This window comes from Electrona antarctica (genome assembly GCF_951216825.1).
Source record: "Electrona antarctica genome assembly, chromosome: 4".
In the NCBI taxonomy this organism is placed as follows: Eukaryota; Metazoa; Chordata; class Actinopteri; order Myctophiformes; family Myctophidae; genus Electrona; species Electrona antarctica.
The window spans coordinates 41,029,116-41,055,185 of NC_136809.1; the positions used below are offsets into that span (position 1 = coordinate 41,029,116).

The 26,070-nt window shown below is 44.3% G+C and overlaps 1 protein-coding gene across 4 annotated transcripts in view; it reads left to right on the forward strand.

Moving 5' to 3' along the window:
- The window catches only part of septin9b (septin 9b), a gene marked incomplete at its 5' end in the record, with an annotated part of 119,678 nt that overhangs the window by 51,412 nt on the left and 42,196 nt on the right, over positions 1-26,070 (forward strand). For 3 of the 4 annotated variants that reach the window (XM_079498126.1, XM_079498125.1, XM_079498124.1), the window contains one exon: positions 4,726-5,409. In XM_079498126.1, coding sequence (XP_079354252.1) covers positions 4,726-5,409 — 684 coding nt within the window. Of the gene's footprint in view, positions 1-4,725; positions 5,410-24,088; positions 24,156-26,070 lie in introns of those variants that run through there. The other variant, XM_079498127.1, reaches the window with a different exon arrangement.

A 26,070-nucleotide genomic window follows, 5' to 3' on the forward strand; every position in this document is an offset into this window, starting at 1 on the left:
GCTGTGAAGCAGCTTATAGCAGTAAATTAGATTAGTGGTGTTGGCTGATCTCTGCTGTGAAAAAAGGCCTTTGATGTGATTGTCTTCAGCTCAGAATGTCCTAACAGCTAAAACAGCTCTGGCTTGTTGCAATGAGGGCAATGAGAGTGGAGCCTGCCATATGCCTTTTTTGATATGGCACACACACACACACACACACACACACACACACACACACACACACACACACACACACACACACACACACCTTTTGGATGTTGGGATGTCTGGCAGGGTGTGCGTGTGCGTGAGTCAAATAGCGTAACTAGCCTTTCATTACAGTGCCATTTCATAACATCAGCCTTGGCACAGCAACTCCAAGATGGGAATTGGATTTAAATTTAACTTCAGCTGGAGGTCATTCACTGTGGTGTCAGATGGGTCATTCCTTTGGGGCAGTAATGAACCCATCTTTAAACATACTGCTGCGTTCTCTCACCACAGCTAACCTGACCTAACCTTTAAACATACTGCTGCGTTCTCTCACCACAGCTAACCGTGTCGCCTCAAGCCTGAGTTATACTTAGTGGAGTTATCCCAGCAAGCCAAATTACATCATGATGACGTCCTCCGGTGACGTTCAGGACTAGGCCAGATCACAGGCTCACAACCTATATGGGGATGATCTTTACGTCATTTCCAACACATCTCCACCAGTTAAAATAATATAGCTTATTCTGGGCCAGATCTGACTATAGGTATGATATGACTTAAGTTGATCTGGCCTCGATCGTACTCTCTCTGATTTATCCAGGGATGTCTGTCTTAGTGGGCAGAATTTATGTTGGTTGAAATCAGGTGGTATTCTTGGTTTGACTTGATCTGGCCTCAATTGAAAATTTGAGACGTCACTAATTCGTCCAGGTCCTGACCGTGCTTGCTGGGATACTTGTGCACCGAAAACAGCAGATCTACAATCTCACACCGCTTGTAGATTGATTGACATATTTGTATTTATTTAAGTGATTAATTCCAAGGATGCCCAGCCCATATGGACTTGCAGGACACTTACATTTCATTTGACATAGACAATGAACCGACATGACAATTCACAAACAATGATCAAACGAATACCTGACTAAAACACCTAAGCTTCATACATGGCATTGCACATTACATGATCTTCCTATAAATTTAGAGATTCTGTCATCGAACCTTTCTGTCACTACTGCCCGCACATTCTCAGTGCCTGGAGCAATTGACCATGTGCATTTTCTTTAAACTCTGTTTAACTCTGACCGCAGTTTTCGACCTTACTGTGCATGTGCGCTGTTGTCACGGTTTCGCCAGTACTGCGCAATGCGCAGTGCGCATGCGAGGCCAAGTGCGCATGCATGGGGTCGCGTGCGTGCGTGTTCTTTGTGGCTCTGTAACGGGTCACACATGCGGGCGTGTGTGTTGCATGGTTTATGAGTGTGTGTGTGTGTTCTCTTTGTGCCAATGGGACACACATGCGTGCGTGTGTGTTGGAACTGTTGCAGGTACAGTAACAAGTACAAAGTTACTTTAATCTATCGAGTATAACCCACACACTGCACATACCCTGATTGATTGATTGATTGATTGAAATATGTATTAACAGTTTGCAGAATTACAGTACATTTCAAGCACAAACTCAATACAAAGACTGTTAACTGTGAGTGGACGATCCAATTAAGCATTACACTTGTTTACAAGAGGGTCCACCTTGTTCAATTCATCAAAACATTTAGAGACGTACAAATAGACACTTCTATATAGTCAAAGAACAGAACAGGAATTCATCATAAGGGAGGTAAAAAGGGAAAATAAACATATACAGTGAGGGGGAAAAGGGGTGGGCGGTGGGGGGGGGATTCAGATTTTACGGGGGCCAGTTTTGAATTGCAGCCATCCGTAGGTGCCCTTTGAGAGCGGTTTTGAAGGAGTCAAAGGATTTGCATGTCTTAATGACTGTTGGTAGGGCGTTCCACATTTTGGTGGCATAGGAGCGAAAAGAATTTAGTCCATTGCTTGTGCCAAATCTGGGTTGTACATGGTTTGTTGCACTTCCTCTGGTGTTGTGGGTGTGGACTTCGTTAACATTAAGGAAGTATCTAGACAGGTACATGGGTATCTTGGTGGTGTATCGAATCTTGTGGACCAGACCCATTGCAAGATGCTGTACTCTGTCGTTGACCCTAAGCCATTCCAGCCTGTCAAAGTGGGCAGGGGTGAGGTGGGTTCGGGGGGTGAGGCCAAGTAGGAGCCTGACCAGTTTGTTTTGGGAAGTCTGGAGCCTAGTTTTAAGGGCCTTTGAGGTGCTGTGGTACCAGGAGGTGCATGCATAGTCAAAGAAACCTTGTACGAGGGCTCCTGTTAAGGTCTTCAAGGTGTTTTTGTTGACCAGTGAGGAGATCCTGTAAAGGAATCTTGTTCTTTGGTTGACTTTTTTGATTACGTTGGTGGCCATTTTATCACCGGAATGATTAGCCTCCAGGATGCAACCTAGGTAGGTAATTTCATCTTTATGTGTGATAACATTGTCACCCACTCTAACCAAGAAGCCATTTACCTTGCTGAGATTACTATTAGATCCAAAGAGAATGGATTCAGTTTTTCCCAGGTGTAAAGATAGTTTGTTATCAGCGAGCCAGGTGCAGATTCTACCGAGTTCAGAGCTGAGGGCCTTTTCAACCTGCAGTTTGTTCCTGTCCAAGACCAGCAGTGCCGAGTCATCTGCGAACAGGAACAAGTTGCAGTCACAAGCTGATGTCATGTCGTTTACATATATTAGGAACAGTAAAGGCCCTAGTATGCTTCCTTGTGGAACGCCACAGCTCACTGGGGGGGGGGGGGGGGGGGGGGGGGGACAGTGTTCCTGAACGGGTATGCACTAGTAATTATAATAATAACCAACCTAACAACCTAAAATATAACATTGGGCCTGTTACCTCACATCATAACAGGAGATGAACCTACTTGAATAGCTGAGATTGACTTCTACTCCAAGCTCTAGAAACTAAATTTGCAACTTGCAATTTGCAACAACTACTCCAATGTCTAGCCAGTCATATTCCCAGGATAGCTCAGGCTTTTGTTGTTGCATTACATCAAATAAAGGAACTCTCAATTCATCATACAATTCATCATAATGTAAAATAAAACATAAAAAGGAATTCATTTTCGACATCTTTCAGGTCAAATTCATTGCATATCTTCTGGCACAGCTGAGAACCGTCTTACCTCAATAACAAAGGGCAGGATACCAGATAGCAGTGTAGACATGCTATTTTCTGTACATGACGCCAGGGTACAACTAAGTATAAATTACTTTTTACTGTGTACAGTGTAGTGTACCACCTACCATGCACATATGCAACCAACCATTGGTGCATGGCAGACAGTGTATAAATCGGAATTAACGTGCCATGCAGAGTTTTATGCAGTGAAAATAGCATTGCTAATTAGGAGAAACCTGATTCATTGGGTTACTGGTTTCCCAGCTATTTACGTTGGTAGTTAATTAAATTACATAAGCTTCAAGCTTGGTCCAGTTGCCAGCTACAACGGCGTCCTTTGTTTCGCGTCAGTGAAATTGCTTCTCCAGTTTCCCCCACCCTCAAACCACGGGCGGTTCACTACTGGTATATAGCTCATATTGGTTTTCAGAACGAGATGATAAAAAAGGAATATGGTTTGCTTATGGTTCAGTTAATTGATGTGACCTTTTTGAAGAAACTATAATTCCATTGTTCTTCCCAACTGTAAACATTATATTTGACCTAGAAATGAGACCTAGGCTACTGTATAAAAATGAATGCAGAGAAAGTCAATTGTATTTAATCTATTTATTTATTTATTGGTATTTCTGCTTTATTTTAGACAGTGAGGACAGTGTAGAAAGACAGGAAACTAAATGTAAATGAGACAGATATCCTCAGCCATAATCAACCGGGATGATGTAAGTGTGACAGTCTGCCTGTTTCTTTTATTCATACAATATTATAATACATATAAATGTAGGTAAACGTTTAGGTAATTATTGCTTTGTTTATAGCTTAAAGTGTGGTGGTCTAGGGATTCTCAGGGTTCCTTTAGTAGCTTCCAGCAGGTCCCCAGCAAGGGACAGGAAGAGGTTTATTTCACTATTATATCACCGGCTAGAGGTTTATTACCCAATGACTTTTCAAATGATACAGTTGGGTGCCACCGATATTGTCCCTTATCATTTGACCCATTTAGGCCTGACCTCAAAATTTTAAAAAATCCTTCTAAATCCTCCAGTTTTCTGAAATAAATATTTTCACGATTTTTCAAAAATAGCAGACCTACAAGCTCGTAGCGCGCCACTCGGTGGAGCGCTATGAGCTTGTAGATCTGCTATTTTTCAATAGCTAAATTATAACAATGTTTAAAACACCAAAAGGGGTTCCCGCCCAAAATGGGTTAACTGTCCTTTTGCGCAGATCACGCAAACCTCAGCAAAAAGAAAAGGACAATATCGATGGCCTCCAACTGTATATCACTGGCTAGAGGTTTATTACCCAATGACTTTTCAAATCATAAGTGTATAGACAGTTGTAAAACTATGTACTGGTATTAATCTAACAACACAATTATTTTCAAATGTGCTTACTCTTGGAATATCCAAATGGTAAATGGAGCAGTTAGGGGTTCAGTGTCTTGACTCAAGGATACTAACCTGTGTCTCTTCCCTCCATGCAGCTCTGAAGAGGTCCTTTGAGGTGGAGGACGTTGACAGTCACTCTTCCCCGGGTTCCCGTCGGACGACTAACTCCCCCCACCGGAACGCCATGTCTCCCACTAGCATCTACTACCGTGACCTGGGCACGGCCGCGGCCACCTCCAACAACAACAACCACAGCTACGCCCAGCCGCGCTCTATCATGGGCGGTGGCGGAGCGGGCTCCAAAACCCCTGAACCTGTGTCGCGTCGCTCGGAGCTCTGCATCGACATCTCCTCTTCCTCCAACAAGCAGCAGGACCACATCACCAGCCCCGGCTCTGCTCGCGCCGTGAGCAACAGCGCCCTGAAGCGCCCCGAGGTGCTGGGCCACTCAAAGACCCCCGAGCTCGGCCACAAGCGAGAGGTGACCTTTGCTAAGACGGCCACCGATTCCCCAGCGACACGACGCAACGAGGGGAACTTTAGCAACAACAATGGCACGGCCCGCACCCTCGAGCAGAACCACAGCCGTAAGGTGGAGCCTCCCAGCCCCGGAGATGTCCGCAAACCTGAGATCAGCATCACCAGAGCCCCGCCGGAAAATAACGGCCACCACCCAGCAGTGCACCACCCGCATCACCCCAACCCCCACCACAACACCATCGTCACCACCATTCGCTGTTCTTCGCCTAACCAAGCTGGGCGCAAGTCCCCCAATGACAGTAAGCCAGTTTAACCATTACATTACAACCCTAACTAACCATAATCAGAGCACTATCTATCCTTCCTGTAATGCTAACTCATATTTTGTACTCTGTTCTCTGAAAGTATATACCACCCACTTACAGTAAGTCTGTTTCATGGGCCTTCTTATTTTGTTGCTGCAACTCATTACTAAAGCCCAATCCGTCTAGAACAGGCTTTATGTGTGTGTGTGTGTGTGTGTGTGTGTGTGTGTGTGTGTGTGTGTGTGTGTGTGTGTGTGTGTGTGTGTGTGTGTGTGTGTGTGTGTGTGTGTGTGTGTGTGTGTGTGTGTGTGTGTGTGTGTGTGTGTGTGTGTGTGTGTGTGTGTGTGTGTGTGTGTGTGTGTGTGTGTGTGTGTGTGTGTGTGTGTGTGTGCTTGAAAGAAGACCAATCACAGCTCATGGTGTTACATGTACGCATTGTACGGTATGACCTCCGGTCATAAACAAATGCAGCAGGAATACATTTTGGTAGTAGCTTTTGTACTAGCTGACAATCTATGCATTAAAACCTTTCTCCAGTGAATCTCTTCGTCACAATGAAGCATTGCGGTACTTCATGCAGGGCACGAGGGTCATACACACCTCAGCTGTAATAAGCTGTCAATCTGCTGATTGCTTTCATAAGACATTTTTGGGGGACTTTTTACCTTTTATTGATAGATACTGTAGTAGACTGACAGGAATTGGGAGAGAGAGAGAAGGGTAGTGGTGTGCAGCAAAAGTCGCCGGGATCAGGAGTCGACCCGCAATCTCTGCTTTTCAATTGAAGCCACAAGCTGCTGCTGGCAAAGCTTGCCTCCATCACCCCAGCCTGCACCTTATAGAGTTTTACATTACTCAACGTTTAAAACGGAATGTTAAACTGAAATGTATGTGGCATGCCCTAAAGTCAACTGAAATCCAATGTTTGCATGGCTCTAAACTGAATTCATTGTTCTATGGCTTTCATTTTAAACTACATTCAAGTTTGCATGACTCAACTTAATCTGATAAATGTCTTGCTATGGATCCTTTTGTATACTGGTGGGGGGTTTGCATAACGTTCCCTGTATAGTGAGGCCTCGCCACTGAACACCACACTGATTTGTGTGGCTTTGTTCACACAGACCCCCTTTCAACCGGTTGGTTCCCAATGGGAACCGGTTTTGTTTTTTTTGGTTCTTAGTCCATGAGCCAAAAACTAGACCTATATTAAATTGTTTATAGGATCAATACAAGTAAATTCATACATAATAACCCTTCCACAGTAGTAGCTTTTTCATATTTTCGATTATTTTGCATATTTTTCTACATAATGCCTCATTTGAATTTTTTTTAAAATTTGTAATACAATAAATCATTGTCTTCGTGTAAGTAATCAACTGTGGAAGTTTCATGGTGATAACAATCTAATATAGGTATGGTTTTGCCCACTCAATTAATTAACGTTCCAATTTTGGAGCTCTGGCTCATGGACGCACGCACGCACGCACGCACTCACGCACGCACGCACGCACGCACGCATGCACGCACACACACACACACACACACAATTTTAGTTTGCCAGTGATTCTTTGGTACTTTGCTACAGTATCACCTCGTTGTTTGCATGGTTATTTAGAGTTTCTCAAATGGTTCTTAAGCTTGTTTTTGTTTAGATGGGGAATGGATAAAATAACGAAAATATATAGTATTTCCTAATAACACACACGCACGCACGCACGCACGCACGCACGCACGCACGCACGCACGCACGCACGCACGCACATACGCGACCCGAAGGGGTCGAAACGTTGTATCTTCTTCATGAAATAAAAGTTTGGAGCTCAAGACCGGTGTGTGAACTCCTTTCACCTGTACGTATTTTTGTTCAGCACCCGTAGAATTTTTTGAGATGTGGCTTTCCTGCTGGATCCTATTTCTAGAGTTCCCGTTCCACCCATCTGTCTGTCCCTTGAGATTTCTGTATTTGTCTCTGTGTCCCTTTATTCCTATGGAGTTCTGTGTCAGGCATCATGCCAAAATATGGAGTGTTGTGATGTTAGAACAGGCCAGCTCCATATATGGAGCCTGGTCAGGGGCCTTATCCAGAGCCCGGGCAGAGGCCTTTTATGGCGGTTCTGGACAACCGTCGGTCCGACCGACTCAACACCGGGTACTGCACTCCCTGTAGGGGAGACGTAGTGCATTTATAGATAGATAGATAACATTGGGTCATCTACTCATCTTAGAATCATCTCATATGAGAATTGTGGTCCAAAAATAAACAAACTGACCGGCGATATTGTCAGGGAAGTGGCTCTGTATTGTAGTCAGTCACTCAGTATTTTTTGTTCAGCTATGAACCAAGTGATTTGTTGCACAAGACTGCTGTGAGAATAAGACACAGCTAAGCTGAAAATATACTCATGCATTTGTTTGCAAATTGCATAGTGAGAGACTGTAATCATAGGGCTCCACTGGGGGGGCCAGCTTCATATTGGTGTTATTTGCTGCTTGAGGTTTGGTTTGGGGCCAGTGATTGTCTTTCACTTTAATCAGTTGAATGACAACAAGAAAACCACCCATCACGCAACGTACTGAATGTCTTTGTAATGACCTAGTCTGTGTGTGTGTGTGTGTGTGTGTGTGTGTGTGTGTGTGTGTGTGTGTGTGTGTGTGTGTGTGTGTGTGTGTGTGTGTGTGTGACACTAAAGCATTCCTGTGTTAATCAGACTCTCAGAGAGAGAGGAAACTAGGGTTTTTGATGTTTAGGCCTCGTATGTGAAAGCTAACCACAACTCTTGGGGATGTGGTGTCGCTCTCTCTGCCTGTTTGCCTGCCTGCGTGCGTGCGTGCGTGCGTGCGTGCGTGATATTGCAGCTGGGGTATGTTTTTGAAATTTATTTTTTAAACATTTATTTTAAACGCTGCCTATAATGACATGCCCAAAATAGGGACGCCAAGTTGAAAGTGTTTCATTATAAATGTGAAATATTAATCTTCTGTGGCCTTAGACTAGTTTAAGATCTGTGGCCTTAAACTAGTCTCTCTCACTTTTACTCTCTTTCTCTCCACCCCCTCCACATTTCTCTCTTTAGAGTTTGTGCAGTAATAAGTAATAACCATCATACCTTCAGACTAGCAACTATCTGTCTACTTGTCTTTCTACTGGCAACCACTGTGTGTGGCTGTGTCCCTGGGTCTGTCCCTGGCTGTGTCCGAGCACAAAAATAGCATTATAGCGTTTGTTCACCACCAAGTGTCACTGTTGCACAGCCTAACACACACACACACACACACACACACACACACACACACACACACACACACACACACACACACACAGGCCAGGGAGAAGGGACAGTACAGTACAGTACAGTACAGTACAGTCCAGTACAGTACAGTACAGTACAGTACAGTACAGTACAGTACAGTACAGTACAGTACAGTACAGTACAGTACAGTACCACTCAGACGGGTCTGATTTTTCTCTCAATTATGGATACGCCACAACTAATTGTTTTTCACTATTATGAGTCATGTATTAGCTGGATAATAACAGTAGGGGTGGGGGAAACGCTATCCATCCATAGTTCATGATTTTTGTTTAGTTAATTTGTTCCTCCTTCTGTTTAACAAATCCCAGAAGTTAAAAATACGTTTTCCAGAATACATCATCAATGTTCCTCTTCCCATTTTCCACTTCCTTCTCTTTCTCCACTGTTGCCTCACTCACACTCACACAGGCTAGGGGAGGGGACTGGGGAGCTGGTCAGTAACATTAGAGCGTTTTCTGATTAATGCCATGTGTCTTCATGTCTGTCAGTAACAGTACATGTGTCCTTGGAGGAGGACACATGTCTGTCTGTCTGTCTGTCTGTCTGTCTGTCTGTCTGTCTGTCTGTCTGTCTGTCTGTCTGTCTGTCTGTCTGTCTGTCTGTCTGTCTGTCTGTCTGTCTGTCTGTCTGTCTGTCTGTCTGTCTCGTTCTGTCTGTCTGTCTGTCTGTCTGTCTGTCTGTCTGTCTGTCTGTCTGTCTGTCTGTCTGTCTGATTGATTGATTGATTGATTGATTGATTGATTGATTGAATACGTTATTAACAGTAATGTTAATAAAGTGTAGTAAAGTATAGTACAGTGGTACGATGTTACAATGATTGCTAAAAGGATAACACAAAAAGCCCTAGGGGCTTGTTTCCATTATGGTCCTGTGTATTCAATTAATCAAGATATTTAAAGATGTACAATAATAAACAAGTCATCATGTCATGGAAGGGACGTGTTTATCATTTATCATGGCATACACATGATAATATTATTGTGCTGAATTTCCAATCTTGAAAAGGACCAAAGTTTGGCAGCCGTACTGGTCATTGTTTTTTGTTTTAGTTTTAGTTTGGCCGTCTGTTGAAGTGCTGTTGGTGATGACAACACTCATGACAAACCTGTCCTCAAGCAAACTTGCAGTGCATAGCTATAGAGCATTTGGGTTTATTATCAAACCAACACATGCCTACTGTATGCATGCACAGGATACACAGTGTATCTCTCTCTCTCTCTCTCTCTCTCTCTCTCTCTCTCTCTCTCTCTCTCTCTCTCTCTCTCTCTCTCTCTCTCTCTCTCTCTCTCTCTCTCTCTCTCTCTCCCTCTCCATCTCACAGACTATCTGACACCATTCCCACTTATTGTACATAACGGGCACATGTTGCTCATGTCCTCTTACAGATTTGATCAGTTCTCACCACAAGCCGACTAGAGTCCTGTAAATGTAGAGGGATAAAGCAGTGGGCCAACTATGATGTCATGTTTCAGCCTTTACTAGGCTGTTTACCCAGCCTTTTAACAGCATCTACAGTATTTATGCAGCATTTAAGGGACCTTGGTGCGAGGCCAACGCAGAGCGAAGCACAACAACCGCAGTACAGCTGCTTTGTGTGTTGATTGGTTTATCAGATGGGCTGACTGACTCGCAGGAAAAGTGACTACTGGCTTGTGACCTTGCAAAACCACAGTTAAAGATACAAACTGTGGCTTCAGCATTTGATAAATCAATACATTCCCCATCGCTGCTAGCCGGATTGCCAAGTATTTTATAACTAGCTCTTAATGAAATATAATTATGGGTGTGTTTTCCCGACGATACAGACCATTTCATGTTATATGTTCCTGGGGTTGTACTTTGCAGTGATGAAGTAGACTGCAATACTTTGTCATTCAGCTGAAGTTTTGTAGCCAAACATCCCACAGTATTACCAGCCCAGAAACAGTGGCTGTGTGTGTGTGTGTGTGTGTGTGTGTGTGTGTGTGTGTGTGTGTGTGTGTGTGTGTGTGTGTGTGTGTGTGTGTGTGTGTGTGTGTGTGTGTGTGTGTGTGTGTGTGTGCGTGCGTGCGTGCGTGCGTGCGTGCGTGCGTGCGTGCGTGCGTGCGCGCGTGCGCGCGCGTGCGCGCGCGCGCATGTGCGTGCGTATGTGTGTTTGCACGTGCCCTCGTGCACACATGTGTGTATGTGCTTGTTGTACAGTATGTTTGTGCATGAGTATGCCATTTAGTGAGTCTTTGTGCCTATCATATTCTTTTAATGTGTAGCCACAAATTTCCGTTCTGAATCAAAGTTGGAAATCTTATTTGTGTCTCAACCAAGCCAAGGGGCATTGTCCAGATATCTGCCCACAGGGAATAGCCCGGCTTAGTAAGTAAGTAGCCTTGCAGAGCCATGAGGCCCATAGGGCAGGAGCCTATCTCCTGTTTCTGTAGCGTGTGGCAGCTTGATGTACAAGTACACCCCCTGGACATGACGCTAGTATGTCGCAGGGACTTACCCCCAATCCAACCCTTGATGCTGAGTGTCAAGCAGGGAGGCACTGGGTCCCATTTTTAGAGTCTTTGGTATGACCCGGCCAGGGATTGAACCCTGACCTCCCAGTCTCAGGACGGACACTCTAACCACAAGGCCACTGAGCTGGTAGTAGCCCGGCTTAGGGGGTCCAAATGAGGGGTGACCTGCTATAGGTCCCGGGGGCTGGGACCACCTTCCCACCCCCTACTCCGACATACAGTAAGACCAGGAGAGCACAGAAAACACCCCTTTTACTTCACTAAAATTTTGTTTCAGCCCAGTGAGTCTGTAGTACTTTGCTGTTGACCTACTACTGTTGCGGTAGTGAGTTGGAAATACATTTGAAACATACAGTAAGCTATGCACTGCATAACCACCATGCAACACAGTGCCACGGTTGATAGTGTAGTGATATTCATGCTACTGTAAGTAACATTAAGTTCATTCATCAGGATGAAGACGTATGTTTTCCTCTGCAGGAGTGAGATGCAGTATTGATATGACAGCGTTGAAAAAAGAATATATGTTTTTTCCTCCATGTATTATTATTTAGACCTGGTGACCTGACGAAGACAACAGCATAACTAACATAACAGATAAAACAACAATAAGCAGCAAGGAAACGGAAGACATACTGTACCTAATCATAGACATCAGCGAGTACAAACGGATTCATTCAGCATTGTACTTAAACTGTACTTAAAGCTTTAAAATCAGACAGAAAGGCTGATTCCCTTGAATCGCTTTCAAGTGTTTGTGGAAGGTTAAGTGAGGGGAGCAGAGCACAATCAGCAGCACATCAAATCTTTCTGTGCATTTGGAACGGACAAGCAGAGCAGACCACATCTTGTGATCTCAGACTATACAGCTACAGTCAGATCTCTGTGCAATCAAAGTGCAAATGTACGATGGGAGTTTACCTAGAATGGCTTTGTGAGAGTAGATAAGCTGCTTTCCTGTTCATTCAGTTTTTCCAAGAGGAAATGACAAGTACACACACACACACACACACACACACGCACACACACACACACACACACACACACACACACACACACACACACACACACACATGCGCACACAAGTTCCTTCCGTGTTCTGTCAGAGTGATTGTTTCCCTGCTGTGTGACCTCACCGTGGTGCACTTCCTCCCTCTCCGATGTCATGTGACTTGAGTCCGTCGACCTTCCAGCTAATAACATTTCATTTCTTTGATCTAAATATCACAGATATTTAACTGCAACAACATGCACACACTTACCCATTTTGGGAGGGCCTTTTCTGGCTTTATTGATAGTACACAGTTGAGAAAGAGACAGGAGACAGGGAGAGAGATAGACGGAGAGTGACATGCAGCAAGGGTCGTCAGGATTAGGCCCTACGTGGTATGCACCTGGACCGCTTGGCCTGTGGACGCCCCCACACTTAACCATATTTAACACTGTTGTACGCCAACACTGGACAGACTGATTTGGTACCTATTACATTCCAAGTGTGATTCTCTCTCTCACACCCACGTCCCACACAGGGGTGTATCACAGAGATGTGGTTCATATCTACTACGTGCACATTTATCTTGACACCTGAGGCTGGTCTTCATTGGTCCATCATCAAACAGTGCAGACTTCTCAGAGTCCATCGTCTCTCTCTGATTTGTCAGGAGCTAAGCTGGCTTTGTCCGAGGCTTAAAGGTCTTTAATGCTTTCTGAAATGTCTATGGGAAAAATGAATGGGAAATTCTCTTCCGGGCCATGAAAGGGGGCGGGACTGCAACGCTCTATAGGACTCTAACCATCTATCAGAGGGTCAGGCTGTGTGTCTGGGTGTCCTGTCTGCTACTCTTGCAAACAGCTAGAATTGAGTGGTGAGCTCTTGTGCATTTTCTAGTATCAAGTGAATTTAATGGACCGGCCTGTAGACAGAGTCTGGGACATTGGAGGTCAGACGCAGAAAGTGTGTGAGATATTATTATTCCTGCTTTGGCTTCCTCGTTAGGAGGAAATAGGTATTCATTATAGGCTGTTATCGACTAATGTGATGTTGAGAAGGAAAAGCGGTATCCTAATTTAAACCCAGCAGATGTCAGATACGCTGAAGTGGAATTTGTCCGTACTGCCTAAATAAATAGATTATCTGGTAGGACATTTGTTCTCTGATTGGGTATGGTTATTATCTTTGAAGGAGCAAATTAAGCCATTTGTCTCTTATTTACACTGACCTTCTCAGAGAGAGAGAGAGAGAGAGAGAGAGAGAGAGAGAGACGGGGTGTGGGGGCTGGTGGACCGGGCAGTGGGTGATTTGTCTCTGCTTGTCCATAGCCATTGGTGTGCACGCACGCACGCACGCACGCACGCACGCACGCACGCACGTACGCACGCACGCACGCACGCACGCACGCACGCACGCACGCACGCACGCACACACACCTTGAAGCTAAGCACGCACGCACACCTTGAAGCTAAGCTATATCCGAGGTCAGCTTGCTTGCAGGCTAATTGCTCTGTACAAGCCCCAGACCATCAGTCAGCATGATCTGTCAGATAATTACCATGTGGAGAGAGAGAGAGAGAGAGAGAGAGAGAGAGAGAGAGAGACAGACAGACAGAGAGAGAGAGAGAGACAGAGACAGAGACAGACGACAGACAGACAGACAGACAGACAGACAGACAGACAGACAGACAGACAGGACCCAGAGAAGCAGTTGAAAAGAGAGAGAGTGAAAATGTATGTATGTTGTCATAATTATTATTCGATAGATTAGAGCAGTTAGAGAGAGAGAGAGAGAGAGAGAGAGAGTGCACATCAGTTGATCTGTGATGGTGAATGTTGCCCAGTAAACATCCAGTACATATCAGCATGCATTGTGTTGGAGGTCAGGTCAGTCAGTCTGTTTATTTTCCTAGTTGTGTATTTTGTACTTGTCTTATGTCTGACCTGTTTAGATGCTCACTCTATCCCATCTTCATTTAGATTTAGGCTACTTGCCCATGAGGGGAACTAAGGTCTCCTGGCTTGTTGCCATTACTCAGCTGTCTGGAGCCTTGGTATGTGGAGCTTGATTACACTTATGTATGTTTACACTTACCCTGGGGTTTCATAATAAGGGATTTTTATTGTTTGAAAAAAGTCACAGGCAGGATCATGCAGTCGTTTGCCATATAATATTCAATTTCATCTAGCTGTCAGTTGTGTTGTTCAGTAGCCCAGTAACCTTACAAAGTCAATGAGATGCTTGTCTCATTGACTAGTTTACACGGTGTGTCTTCCTCTGTGAAAAGTGGATAATTACTGGCTGCCCTTGTTTGCCTTCTCAGGTAGTCTGTCAATCAGGGTGCAGGTCTTAAATATGCCACCAGGAGGCACTGTGTGACAGGTGAAAATGTGGTCAGACAGCACAGCACTAGGTTTTCCAGGTGATGTCAGACTGTGGTTTGCGAATGATATCAAAGCCATTTCCTTTCCAGCAATTTGTGGTTTTGTTTACTTTAGCCCAGTTTGTACAGCAATTGTGACAAATATTTGAGTTAGGGAGTCAAATTTCATACACACTGTGTCATGAGTTAATTCTTCATACGCATATTGGCAGTAGTAGGACAGTGTTTTTCCTGTTTGACAGAAACCGTTGATTCTCCAGCACATCATCACTAGAACAAAGATTAATTCAAAGCAATGGCACACACACACACACACACACACACACACACACACACACACACACACACACACACACACACACACACACACACACACACACACACACACACACACAGTCGCACAGTCGCACAGTCACACACACAGACACTTATGCACAAAGACAGTACTCCCCCAGATAAGGCTTTGGGAAGTTTGAGTTTACATTGAGCATCTGGGGGAAGTCAGGGGTTAAAGAAGTTTCCCACCACAGCCATCCCCTCAAATCCCACCACCGCTGTACTACTGTGAGATGCACGCACGCACGCACGCACGCACGCACGCACGCACTCACGCACGCACGCACGCACGCACGCACGCCATGTATTTTTCATATAGACAGACACACACATATAGATGTAGTGGTACACAGCAAATTGTCTTTAACTCTGAAAGTGTACTAATGTTTGCACTTCCAAGTAGGACTGTGAACCTTATTATTTACTCTGTACATGCACACACACACTCACGCACGCACACATGCACACACACACACACACACACACACACACACACACACACACACACACACACACACACACACACACACACACACACACACACACACACACACACACACACACACACACACACACACACACACATCCTCTCAGTGGTCAGGGATCATGACTCTTGGCAGAATGATCACAGAGTCACACTTTGTTTTCCTTTGTGATTTTAACAAAGCTAGATATGCCATCCTGTCCATGTCAGTACTGTATCAGTCTCATGTCAGTCCTGTCCATGTCAGTACTGTATCAGTCTCATGTCAGTCCTGTCCATGTCAGTACTGTATCAGTCTCATGTCAGTCCTGTCCATGTCAGTACTGTATCAGTCTCACGCACGCACACATGCACACAGCCATGACCGTTTCCACAATACAACGATGGGAAATGGGTAACCAAAGCTTGATGAAGTAAACCAACATACAATATTGTTGATGTTGGGCAGAAACCTTGTATCTCCAAATGTATTTTCTTTTATTGGCCATTTAATGCCCTACTTTGTCGTAGAAGAAAAGCCAAAAGTATCCGTTCTACAAGCTCACATTGAGATTATTAGATCTGCTAAAATGTCATTCCATTTCCTGAGAGGGAACGATTTTGGTTTCCACCCGACAGCGACGATATGCTAAGTTAACTTGATGACACCACCTATATATATTCTTGTCTTTCTCCCACTGTGAATCATCTGTCTTGTTTATCTTACAGATATCAGGGTCTGCCAGACCTCCATTGTCCTATAAACCAATGTGAAAATCAAACCTCTTATCAGGGTAAGAGAAAAACTGAAGCGAGGAAGGAAGTTTAACGTACATGTACAGTCATTTATCTAACCCTAACATGTCCCATCAATTCAACACTCATACCTCATTCAGCAGCTTTTTAAAACTAAGAATGTTTTGGTTGTAAAATGATTCCTCTTGGCAGTTCGTGGCAAAAACGAAAAGAAAAATCACACCTGTGTGAACTGAGCGGTGCGACTATATTATTTTATTGTTAGTTACTGTACTGTGCTCTGTACTGTATTGTAGTGTACTGTGTTCTGTACTGTACTTTGATTATTTTTGGAAGAAATCTTTGAGAAATGACAGAATTACCGTGTCCCTGGAACATCCAGGAACTCGCCCAGGGGGGGCGGCCCGGTTCCAGTGAGCCTTCCCGCATCCGAAACGGTCGAGAAATAACAGAGTTACCGTGTGGGGGTACCCGGGGGGTCCCAGCAACATCCAGACCCTCAGTCACACGGCCAGGGGGGCGGCCCTGTTGCGGCGAGCCTTCCCACGTCCGAAATGGTCGAGAAATGACATTTATTGTGTTGCAGCTTTCCGTGCTCGGACACACATCCGTGCTAGGAAACAGACACGCATATATACAGTACTGTACATACATACATAGGGTTAATAATAATTGGTTTGCAGTTGGTGTCTCTGAGATATGAAAAACTTCACGCATTTGAGGTCAATATTAGCCGTCTGATAGAGTTGCTCCAAGTCACTGAAAAAATATACTGTACGTGCCATTTTATGATTTGTGTTTCGGCTAGATACAGTAATTTCTTCTAATTTGAGATGTTTTATGAATATGGCCTGTAGCTTATACTGGTTAGTTTCCTGTGTCCAGCTGCCAGTAATTAGATCTTCTATTCATTTGTACTTGTGTTTACCCCTGTTGCATCATGGGTGGGCGATCTGGACAGTAAGAAGAAGCCTGTTGCATGGGTGGGCGATCTGGACAGTAAGAAGAAGCCTGTCATTAGACAGACTGGTCAAAACAAAGGAAAAAAGGTTCAGTTGAGGTCATTGGTACACATTCTCTGCTAATGGTGTTATGTATCCCAATCGTTTGTTCTCAGAAACAGGTTTTAAAGAGTGGGGCCCGCGGCCCAGATGGCGCCAGGGCGGAGAAATATATGGAAAATGAATTTAAATGCAATTGTATATTGTGAAAGGTTGAGTAGAAAAAAATGGAATCCCGCACACTATCTTCACTTACAGCGTTTTATTGAGCAACATTTCGGTCAGTATATGTACAAAACTAGGATCGGCGAGGGCCAATCAGGTGCCACACACCAATTCGTTACCATGGAGAGGGACAGCCCACAGCAAAAAATTTAGGCTATATCAATCAGTAGAGAAAGGTATTATAAACAATAGAAATGAAATACCTTTAGGGTGTACTGAATGAGGCAGCATATAAATATTGGACAACTACTAATACAAGCAAGAAAGCTGTGTCCCTGGAGGACATACTATCCAACTAGAAAAAGTGCCCCTCGGGGCACAGGTCTCCACCAGGGCAGGTCAGGTTGTGGCCACCAGGGCAGGTCAGGTTGTGGCCTCCTGGTGGCGCTATAATAAGCCAATGTGAAAAGGGTGCCATTTCATCTTATGCCTTGGATGGCAATTGGATGATTTGAGGCATTTTGTTCCAAAAATGTGTTTTGCAAAAATCCACCTGTTGGTGGCAAACAGGCCAATGTAAAAAGGGTGGGATATATAGAGATTTCACGTAAATTGCAAACTGCGTTCGTGATTTGAGGCTTTTTGTTCAAAACGGGCCAATCCTGCAAATTTGGAAATCCAATGTTAGCAAATCAGGATGGAATATGAAATATCGGACAGATCTGTCTTGAGTACATGACAATAGAGATACTGTGTAACGATTTGCGGGATTTTTGGACAAAATATGGAGGAGTAATATCAAAAAATTTGTTTTACAAAAGTCGGCCTCCTGGTGGCGCTATAACAGGCCGTTCTGGAAAATTTGGGGCAAAGGTTCATTGTTAATTCGTTGGCATCCAGGGAGTGTGTGTGCAAAGTTTGGCATCCACCGGGTTAACGGTGCCGGAGAATAGCTGTACACAGACGGACGGACGGACGGACGGACGGACGGACACACACACACAGTCGGACGGACGGACACACGGACGGAGTGCAAAACATACTCTCTCCCCATGCCTTCGGCCTGGTGGAGACAATAAATGTATTAGGGGTCAGACCTAGTAGATTACAGGTATAAGGGTCTATATATGCGCATGCATAAAGTGAGTGGCAAATCGAGTGGCAAAGTGAGTTGCAAAGTGAGTTTAACGTCGTTTAACATCGTTTAGCAATCAGATTAGACTTTTCTGTTTGGATATACAGTATGGGCTGTAAAAGGCCAGAAAGTAGTTTTTTGCCAGTCGGTAGGCGTTCCCGCATAACTTCCCGGTATGATGATGATGTCACACGACTACCCTCTATATACATTTATTGAATATTATGCTTTATGACTGTTACCGTATCCGTTGATTCTCAGTAGAGCAGATAGACAAATTGGTTAATTGATGTATACTCCTCAATCGCTGCTAATTCAACATGTGCAATCGGATGTAAACTAGTTAAAAAATATCACATGAGAAGACTGTAAATGTATTTTATTTTTTATATTTGCCAGTGTAACTTTAATGTTTTTTTCTCCCCAATTTAGTTGTTATTCTAAATCATTCCTCCCTCACATCAGCTAAGCTTCTGGCTCACCTGCTAGTGAGGAGCCCCCACCGGGAAGACATAGAGCCTCTGCCTACTCCTCCCGCTGAACCCTCCTTACTGACAGGCGCCGCTCCAGCCCATAGGAGTACAGTACGTACAGTGACAAATACCACCTGGCAATTGACCCCGAACACGGGTCAATTGTGTTCATATAGACGCGCTGGATGCACCGCTGTGGATTTGAACCCTAGGCTTTGCGGTGGTGTGTAGGTAGTTTACCTCTGCACAACCCAACTATGTCTCTTTGCGGTGGTGTGTAGGTAGTTTACCTCTGCACAACCCAACTAGAAAAAGTGCCCTTCCGGGCACAGGTCTCAACCAGGAGGATAGGAGTGTGTGTGATGTTTGGCAAAATGTTTAGGAGTAATGTTTAGGAGCCTTTGATGGCAATTGGATGATTTGAGGCCTTTTGTTCCAAAAATGTGTTTTGCAAAAATCAACCTGTTGGTGGTGCTATAACAGGCCAATGTGAAAAGGGTGGGATATATTCCTCAGCCTAGTAAGAAAATGTGTGAAAGATTTCACGTAAATTGTATGCTGCGTTCATGATTTGAGGCTTTTGTTCAAAACGGGGCAATCTTGCAAACTGTGAAAGCCAATTATAGCCAATTAGGATGGAATATGAAATATCGGACAGATCCGACTTGAGCACATGACCATAGAGATACTGTGTAACGATTTGTGAGATTTGTGGACAGAATCTGGAGGAGTAATATCAAAAAAGGTGTTTTACAAAAGTCAGCCTCCTGGTGGCGCTATAAAAGGCAGATGCGGAAATTGCAGGTCAAAGGTTTGTCCTTGGCCACTAGGGAGTGTGCATGCAACGTTTCACGCAGATCGGTGCAGTTTTAGGTAAAAATGTGAAAAGCTGCCTCATGGTGGCGCTATAACAGGCCGTTCTGGAAAATGCGGGGCAGAGGTTCATCGTTGCCATCCAGGGAGTGTGTGTGCAAAGTTTGACCGGGTTAACGGTGCCGGAGATTAGCTGTACACAGACGGACGGAAGGAAGGACGGACGGACACACACACACGGACGGAGTGCAAAACATACTCTCTCCCCATGCCTTCGGCCTGGTGGAGACAACAATCTGTCAGAGAAAATGCATCCCTCTTTCACATTAACCCAACTTCTGCTTTCACAGTTTCAGGGTAAATATATGCCAGCTATCTTTTATGACAGCAAGACAATGTGATGAAATTCTAACCGCAAGACGACTACATCTGCATCTTTGGTGTCATTGTAAGTTAACCTTCCCCTTTCCTCTGACTGTTCTGTGTTCTCTGCTTTGATGATTAAAGGAAGTATCTGGTCGTGGTCACAAAACAGTTAAGACTTGTGCGTCAGTTTTAGATCTTTACCAACTAACATCTCTCACCCTCGCATTATGGACAACATAATGGGTTGTCCATTGCTCAACGGTGAAAGGTCAGGTCAGGTTACAACAAACGTACCATTACTGTAGCCTTCACTTTTCGGTTGTTTCTTTTAAATTTCATTTTTACACATAAAGTGATGTTCTTTTAAATGGTCTCCTATTGATTTATAATTGAAGCACTTTGCAAATAATAAAGTATACACTAAACAATTTGGCTTGCATAAAATCATCTGTAAGATACCAAATAATTAATGATGATAGAAAATTGTTTAAATGACTATTGTTCTCCTGATTGCTGCCTTCATAGTAAAATCCAGTTGTTAGGGTAAAAACAAAACAGCATTCTCCATTTCAACTACAGTTGAATACTAGAAAAAGTGCCCTTCCGGGCACAGGTCTCCACCAGGAGGATAGGAGTGTGTGTGATGTTTGGCAAAATGTTTAGGAGGATGTTGTTTTTTTGCAACAATTTTTTTCATTTTGTTGAGGAAATGCAGAGCCAGATCACTCATAGCATCTCTGAGAATAGAATTCTGGATGAGCAGGACATGTGCAGCATTTTGTACAAAACGGGCCACTCCTGAAAACTGGAAGGCAATCTTAGCCAATCAGTGTACAATCTGAGAAATCCAACAGACTCGTCTTGATCACATGACTACAGAGATCATGTGTACCGATTGCCATTTCTTCATACGCCTTTGATGGCAATTGGATGATTTGAGGCATTTTGTTCCAAAAATGTGTTTGGAAAAAATCAACCTGTTGGTGGCGCTATAACAGGCCAATGTGAAAAGGGTGGTATATATTCCTCAGCCTAGTAAGAAAAAGTGTGAAAGATTTCACGTAAATTGCATGCTGCGTTCATGATTTGAGGCTATTGTTCAAAACGGGGCAATCTTGCAAACTGTGAAAGCCAATTATAGCCAATTAGGATGGAATATGAAATATCGGACAGATCCGACTTGAGCACATGACCATAGAGATACTGTGTAACGATTTGTGAGATTTTTGGACAGAATCTGGAGGAGTAATATCAAAAAATGTGTTTTTCAAAAGTCGGCCTCCTGGTGGCGCTATAAAAGGCAGATGCGGAAAATGCAGGTCAAAGGTTTGTCCTTGGCCTCTAGGGAGTGTGCATGCAACGTTTCACGCAGATCGGTGCAGTTGTAGGTAAAACATGTGAAAAGCTGCCTTATGGTGGCGCTATAACTGGCCGTTCTGGAAAATGTGGGGCAGAGGTTCATCGTTGGCATCCAGGGAGTGTGTGTGCAAAGTTTGGTATCGGCCGGGTTAACGGTGCCGGAGATTAGCTGTACACAGACGGACGGAAGGAAGGACGGACGGAAGGACGGACGGACACACACACACACGGACGGAGTGCAAAACATACTCTCTCCCCATGCCTCTCCCCATGCCTTCGGCCTGGTGGAGACAACTATGTCTCTTTGCGGTGGTGTGTAGGTAGTTTACCTCTGCACAACCCAACTATGTCTCTTTGCGGTGGTGTGGAGGTAGTTTACCTCTGCAAAACCCAACTATGTCTCTTTGCGGTGGTGTGTAGGTAGTTTACCTCTGCACAACCCAACTATGTCTGCGTATCACAGCACCCTAGGCTTTGCGGTGGTGTGGAGGTAGTTTACCTCTGCACAACCCAACTATGTCTGCGTATCACAGCACCCTAGGCTTTGCGGTGGTGTGGAGGTAGTTTACCTCTGCACAACCCAACTATGTCTCTTTGCGGTGGTGTGTAGGTAGTTTACCTCTTTGCGGTGGTGTGTAGGTAGTTTACCTCTGCACAACCCAACTATGTCTGTGTATCACAGCGTATTATTATTTTAAAGACACTTCACAGCCAGAGTCTATGTTTATTTGGGGGTCCTTGGCATGGAGATGTTTGGGAACCCATGCATGTTCTAAGGGTGTGTTGTCATAACTCTGAGTGTGTGATGAGTACCAGATGATTTGGAGAACAGTCAGTGACTTTGTCCATTCTTGGAAGAATAAACACCAGTCCTTTCTCTTTGATTTAGCAATCTCCAGTTGGGAGTCATGAATTCAAAATCCATCCATTCATAATTTTCCTTTCCTTAATTTCCTTTCCTTTCCTTTTTTTTCTTTCTTCTTTTTGATAATGAAAGTGGTCTTGAGAAAGTGAGAAGAAAGTAGGTGATGTAAAATCATTTGCAATGGGCAAACGTCTTTGGACATGATGAGGTGAAATGGACGGCTGGTTGCGGACTAGAGTCATGTGGAAACACTCCTGCTGGAGTGAGCTGGGTCTGTGGAGCAGAAGAGAGCTTATTCTTGTATGACTCTGGAGGAGAGGCGGGAGGTAGAGGGATGCCATATGGAGCAAAGCGGAGGTATAGAGGCATGTAGGTGTTATGTACTAGATGGGGCATGCTGTGATAGGAGATGAGAGATAGGATAATTTCCTCCTGCTATGGCACAGGGCTGTAGTATAGGCTTGGTGAGCTGTGCAGTCGTGTGTACTGGATGGGGAATGAGTATCTCTCATCAAAGACTGCACTGTACTCTTTCTGATAAGAATCCATGGTCCCTCCTTAATCAGATGAGCACCCTTGCCTTCTGCGCTTCAAGGCTTTGAAAGGGAGCTTCTTGGGATTTAATGAGCAAGTATAAAAATGCTGCTCTTGTTCCTCACTTCCCAGTGAATAGACAGCTTCCACACTGCATACATATTAGCTTTATAGCAATCACTTGGAATACATTACAATGCCTGGCACAGAATCTAAGAATACTTGGATTCAATGCGGATCCAGGCTTAAATCACATGTAATTTCTTAGGTTTACTGACGTAATTTAGGGATTCAGAGAATCCGACTGTAGGTTTGTGGCTGTGAGCAATTAGGTCCTGAAGAGAAGGTTATTATCTGCTGAGAGAAGCTTTAGCAATAGAGCTTGAAGGAACTCTGAGTGAACTTTCACCCTTAGCTGATGTGGGACAAAGTGCTCAGTGATGTTCCACTGGGGAATTTCCACAACACAGAAGAAAAGTGAGAGGAGGGAGCAGGAAGCAGCATGCAGAATTTAAGATTTGGAGCATAAGGCTAAGGTTTGGAGCATAAGGCTAATGCTGTAGCTTATCCATGTTGAGAGCATAGAGAGACAAATATGGCCTGTGTGAAAGATCAAATATGCTGTGCTCTGCCTTACACAAGTAACATTCTTCTATTATAAAATTCTAAACATAAACATTTTCATGTTCAATCCATGGTTAAAATCATTTCCGTTGTCTCTCCTGCTACTATAAATCTGAAATTATCCTTCTTTTTTCCCTCTCGTTCTCCTCTCTGTCTCTCTCTTTCTCTCTGTCTCTCTCTCTCTGTCCTTGACAGCCCCTGCATATGGAAGGTTTCTATTATGGATAATTAGCATCATAACTGGGTATGAAGTTTCTGGAAGCGGCACGCATTCAGACCGCACAAAGAGTTTAATCACAGAGCTTCCTCCATCTTCTGTCCTTTCCTCCGAGTTGAGTCATCCGCCGTCCCTCTTGCTCCCCCACATTCGCTGAGAGGCCAGGGATTCCCCCGAAGGCTTATTCCCTAGTGCTGTTCTGTTTATCGTTCAACTGGGAACGGGAAGGCTCTGCATTAGGAATATTAGAAATAGAGAGTTCTGAGAGTACACACACTGCAGTGTGCATCCAGTTAGCTGCTGTAGCCTAACAATTCCAAGATAGAACGATATCTGTCACACAGACATTCAGACAACATTCTACACTTTAGGGATTGTGAGAGATAGAGGAGAGATGGCGTCTGCTTGCGATGACATGTACAACAGCCATGAGATAGAAGACCTCTGTGAGTATCTGCAGTATGGCTGTCTTGTGTGTCTGTGGGAGAGAGAGATCATAGATCTGCTGCAGATGAATGGAACAACTGGTTTGCATTAAGAAGGATCAAAAGAAGGCGTGATGATGTATCCTCTTCAGATAAGCTCACACTGGTTCAGTCTACTTTCATTCGTTATTTCAGTTAATACATATTGTTTACTTCAACTAAACCTGTGTAGTTGTTTTGGAATGTTGTTTCCCGAACAACTGGTTCCTGATTTCAATCTGCCTTTTTTTAAGCAGCATGCATGCAAGCACGCACAGAAAAACACACAAGCATGTTCTTGGTAGCGGTACCATAAGTTGCAGCATTGTTTAATTCTGACGAACGTGTTGATTTACAGTAGAAATTGTGTTTGATTGGCTGTGCTGAAAAAGTACTGTACTGCAAAGTACTGTACTGCAAGTCGAGTTTACGTGGGTCATTGATTAAACTAAAGCATTCTCTTTCTCTGACACCCCTCACCCCCCGTCTCTCTCTCTCCTCCCAATACTCTCTTTCCCTCACTATGTCTGTCCTTGATGATAGTTGCCAGAGATAAGTAGTCCAGCTGGGAAAGCTTCAGTGACTTAAGTTACAACACTTGGAATAGACACCATAGAAAAACACCTACAAGAGTTAGACCACAAACTTTGCAGTTTATCTTCTTAACGACTGCTATTACCCAACGTATGGCCTGTAACTGGAGCAAAGTGCTGATGAAAAAGCAAACACTGTTGGCGTTATTGTAACCTTGGGGTGCAGTTTTGCTAAACGAGGTCTAGCAAAGTAATGTAGACAAATAGTGTCATTCAGGATATTTATTATGCGTATAGCTCAGACTACACATGCAATGTACAGTATACTGTTAAAGTGCTTAGGTCCCATTTCTAGGGATGTCATTCAAGGTGGGAGGAAAGTAAAGGAGGCTATAGCCTACGAAAGCACGTCGGCATGGAACCTTCAGCCATGTTCTATCACTGTCTGTTCGGTACATAGTCACACATGTGCTGTCTCCATTTGCACCACAGGGGAGCAGAGCAGCCTCAGCAAAAAAACACAACAGGAAGTCAGTAACAGACCCGTGTCTTCCCTGAAGATATAGCGTGGCCCCACCAGATGTTCCTCTTTCGCTTGAACCTTTCTCTTCTTTTGAATGCTCTCCCCTATCCGATTTTTCTCCCCAAGTACCCCTTCTACCCTTCACCTCCTTCCATTTTGTCCCCTCTACGCCCCTGCTCCCCTCTCTCCCTCCCCCTTCCTACTTGCTATTCTGTCATTCCTTCGTCCCTATAGCCTGCTCTAATTTCTCCCTCAGTGTCGATGAGTCACTCGGCACGTCGACTTATCGAGGTAACTCTCTAAAATCCTCTCCATATGTGTTCTTCCCTGATTGGGTGGCCTGCCCCCCAATCAACCCTGACCTCTGGTCCAATCACAGAGCTCCCCCTCTGTGGGGCGCACCAGTCTCTAGTGACTATTAGTCTCCCGTAACCAATCTGGCCCCAGCTGTGATTGTGATGGAACCTAGTGAAGGTTCCACCGGAAACAACGCAACCCTCATCACAGGCAAAGGAAAACTCTGGACTTTTCAGAGCAGTCGATTCTTCAGAGCAATATTTTGTTCCCTCAGAGCCTCGTCATTCGATATGGATGACTTTCATGATGATTACTTGTTTTGGGTTTGTCACTGAGAACAAGGAAACTCGTCTTTCTGTCAAAGGTTGCTTTCTTCAGTATGATGGTTTGTGATTAGGATGAGGAAGGAAGTGTGGTATAGGATCTTTCACATACTGTACATCTAGAGATCTTTGTCAACAGGTCTTTCTAATGCTCCCAAACAGGTCTCCTGAACTCTATTAGGAAACGTTTGCTACGACTGGTGGAATTTAAACAATTATGT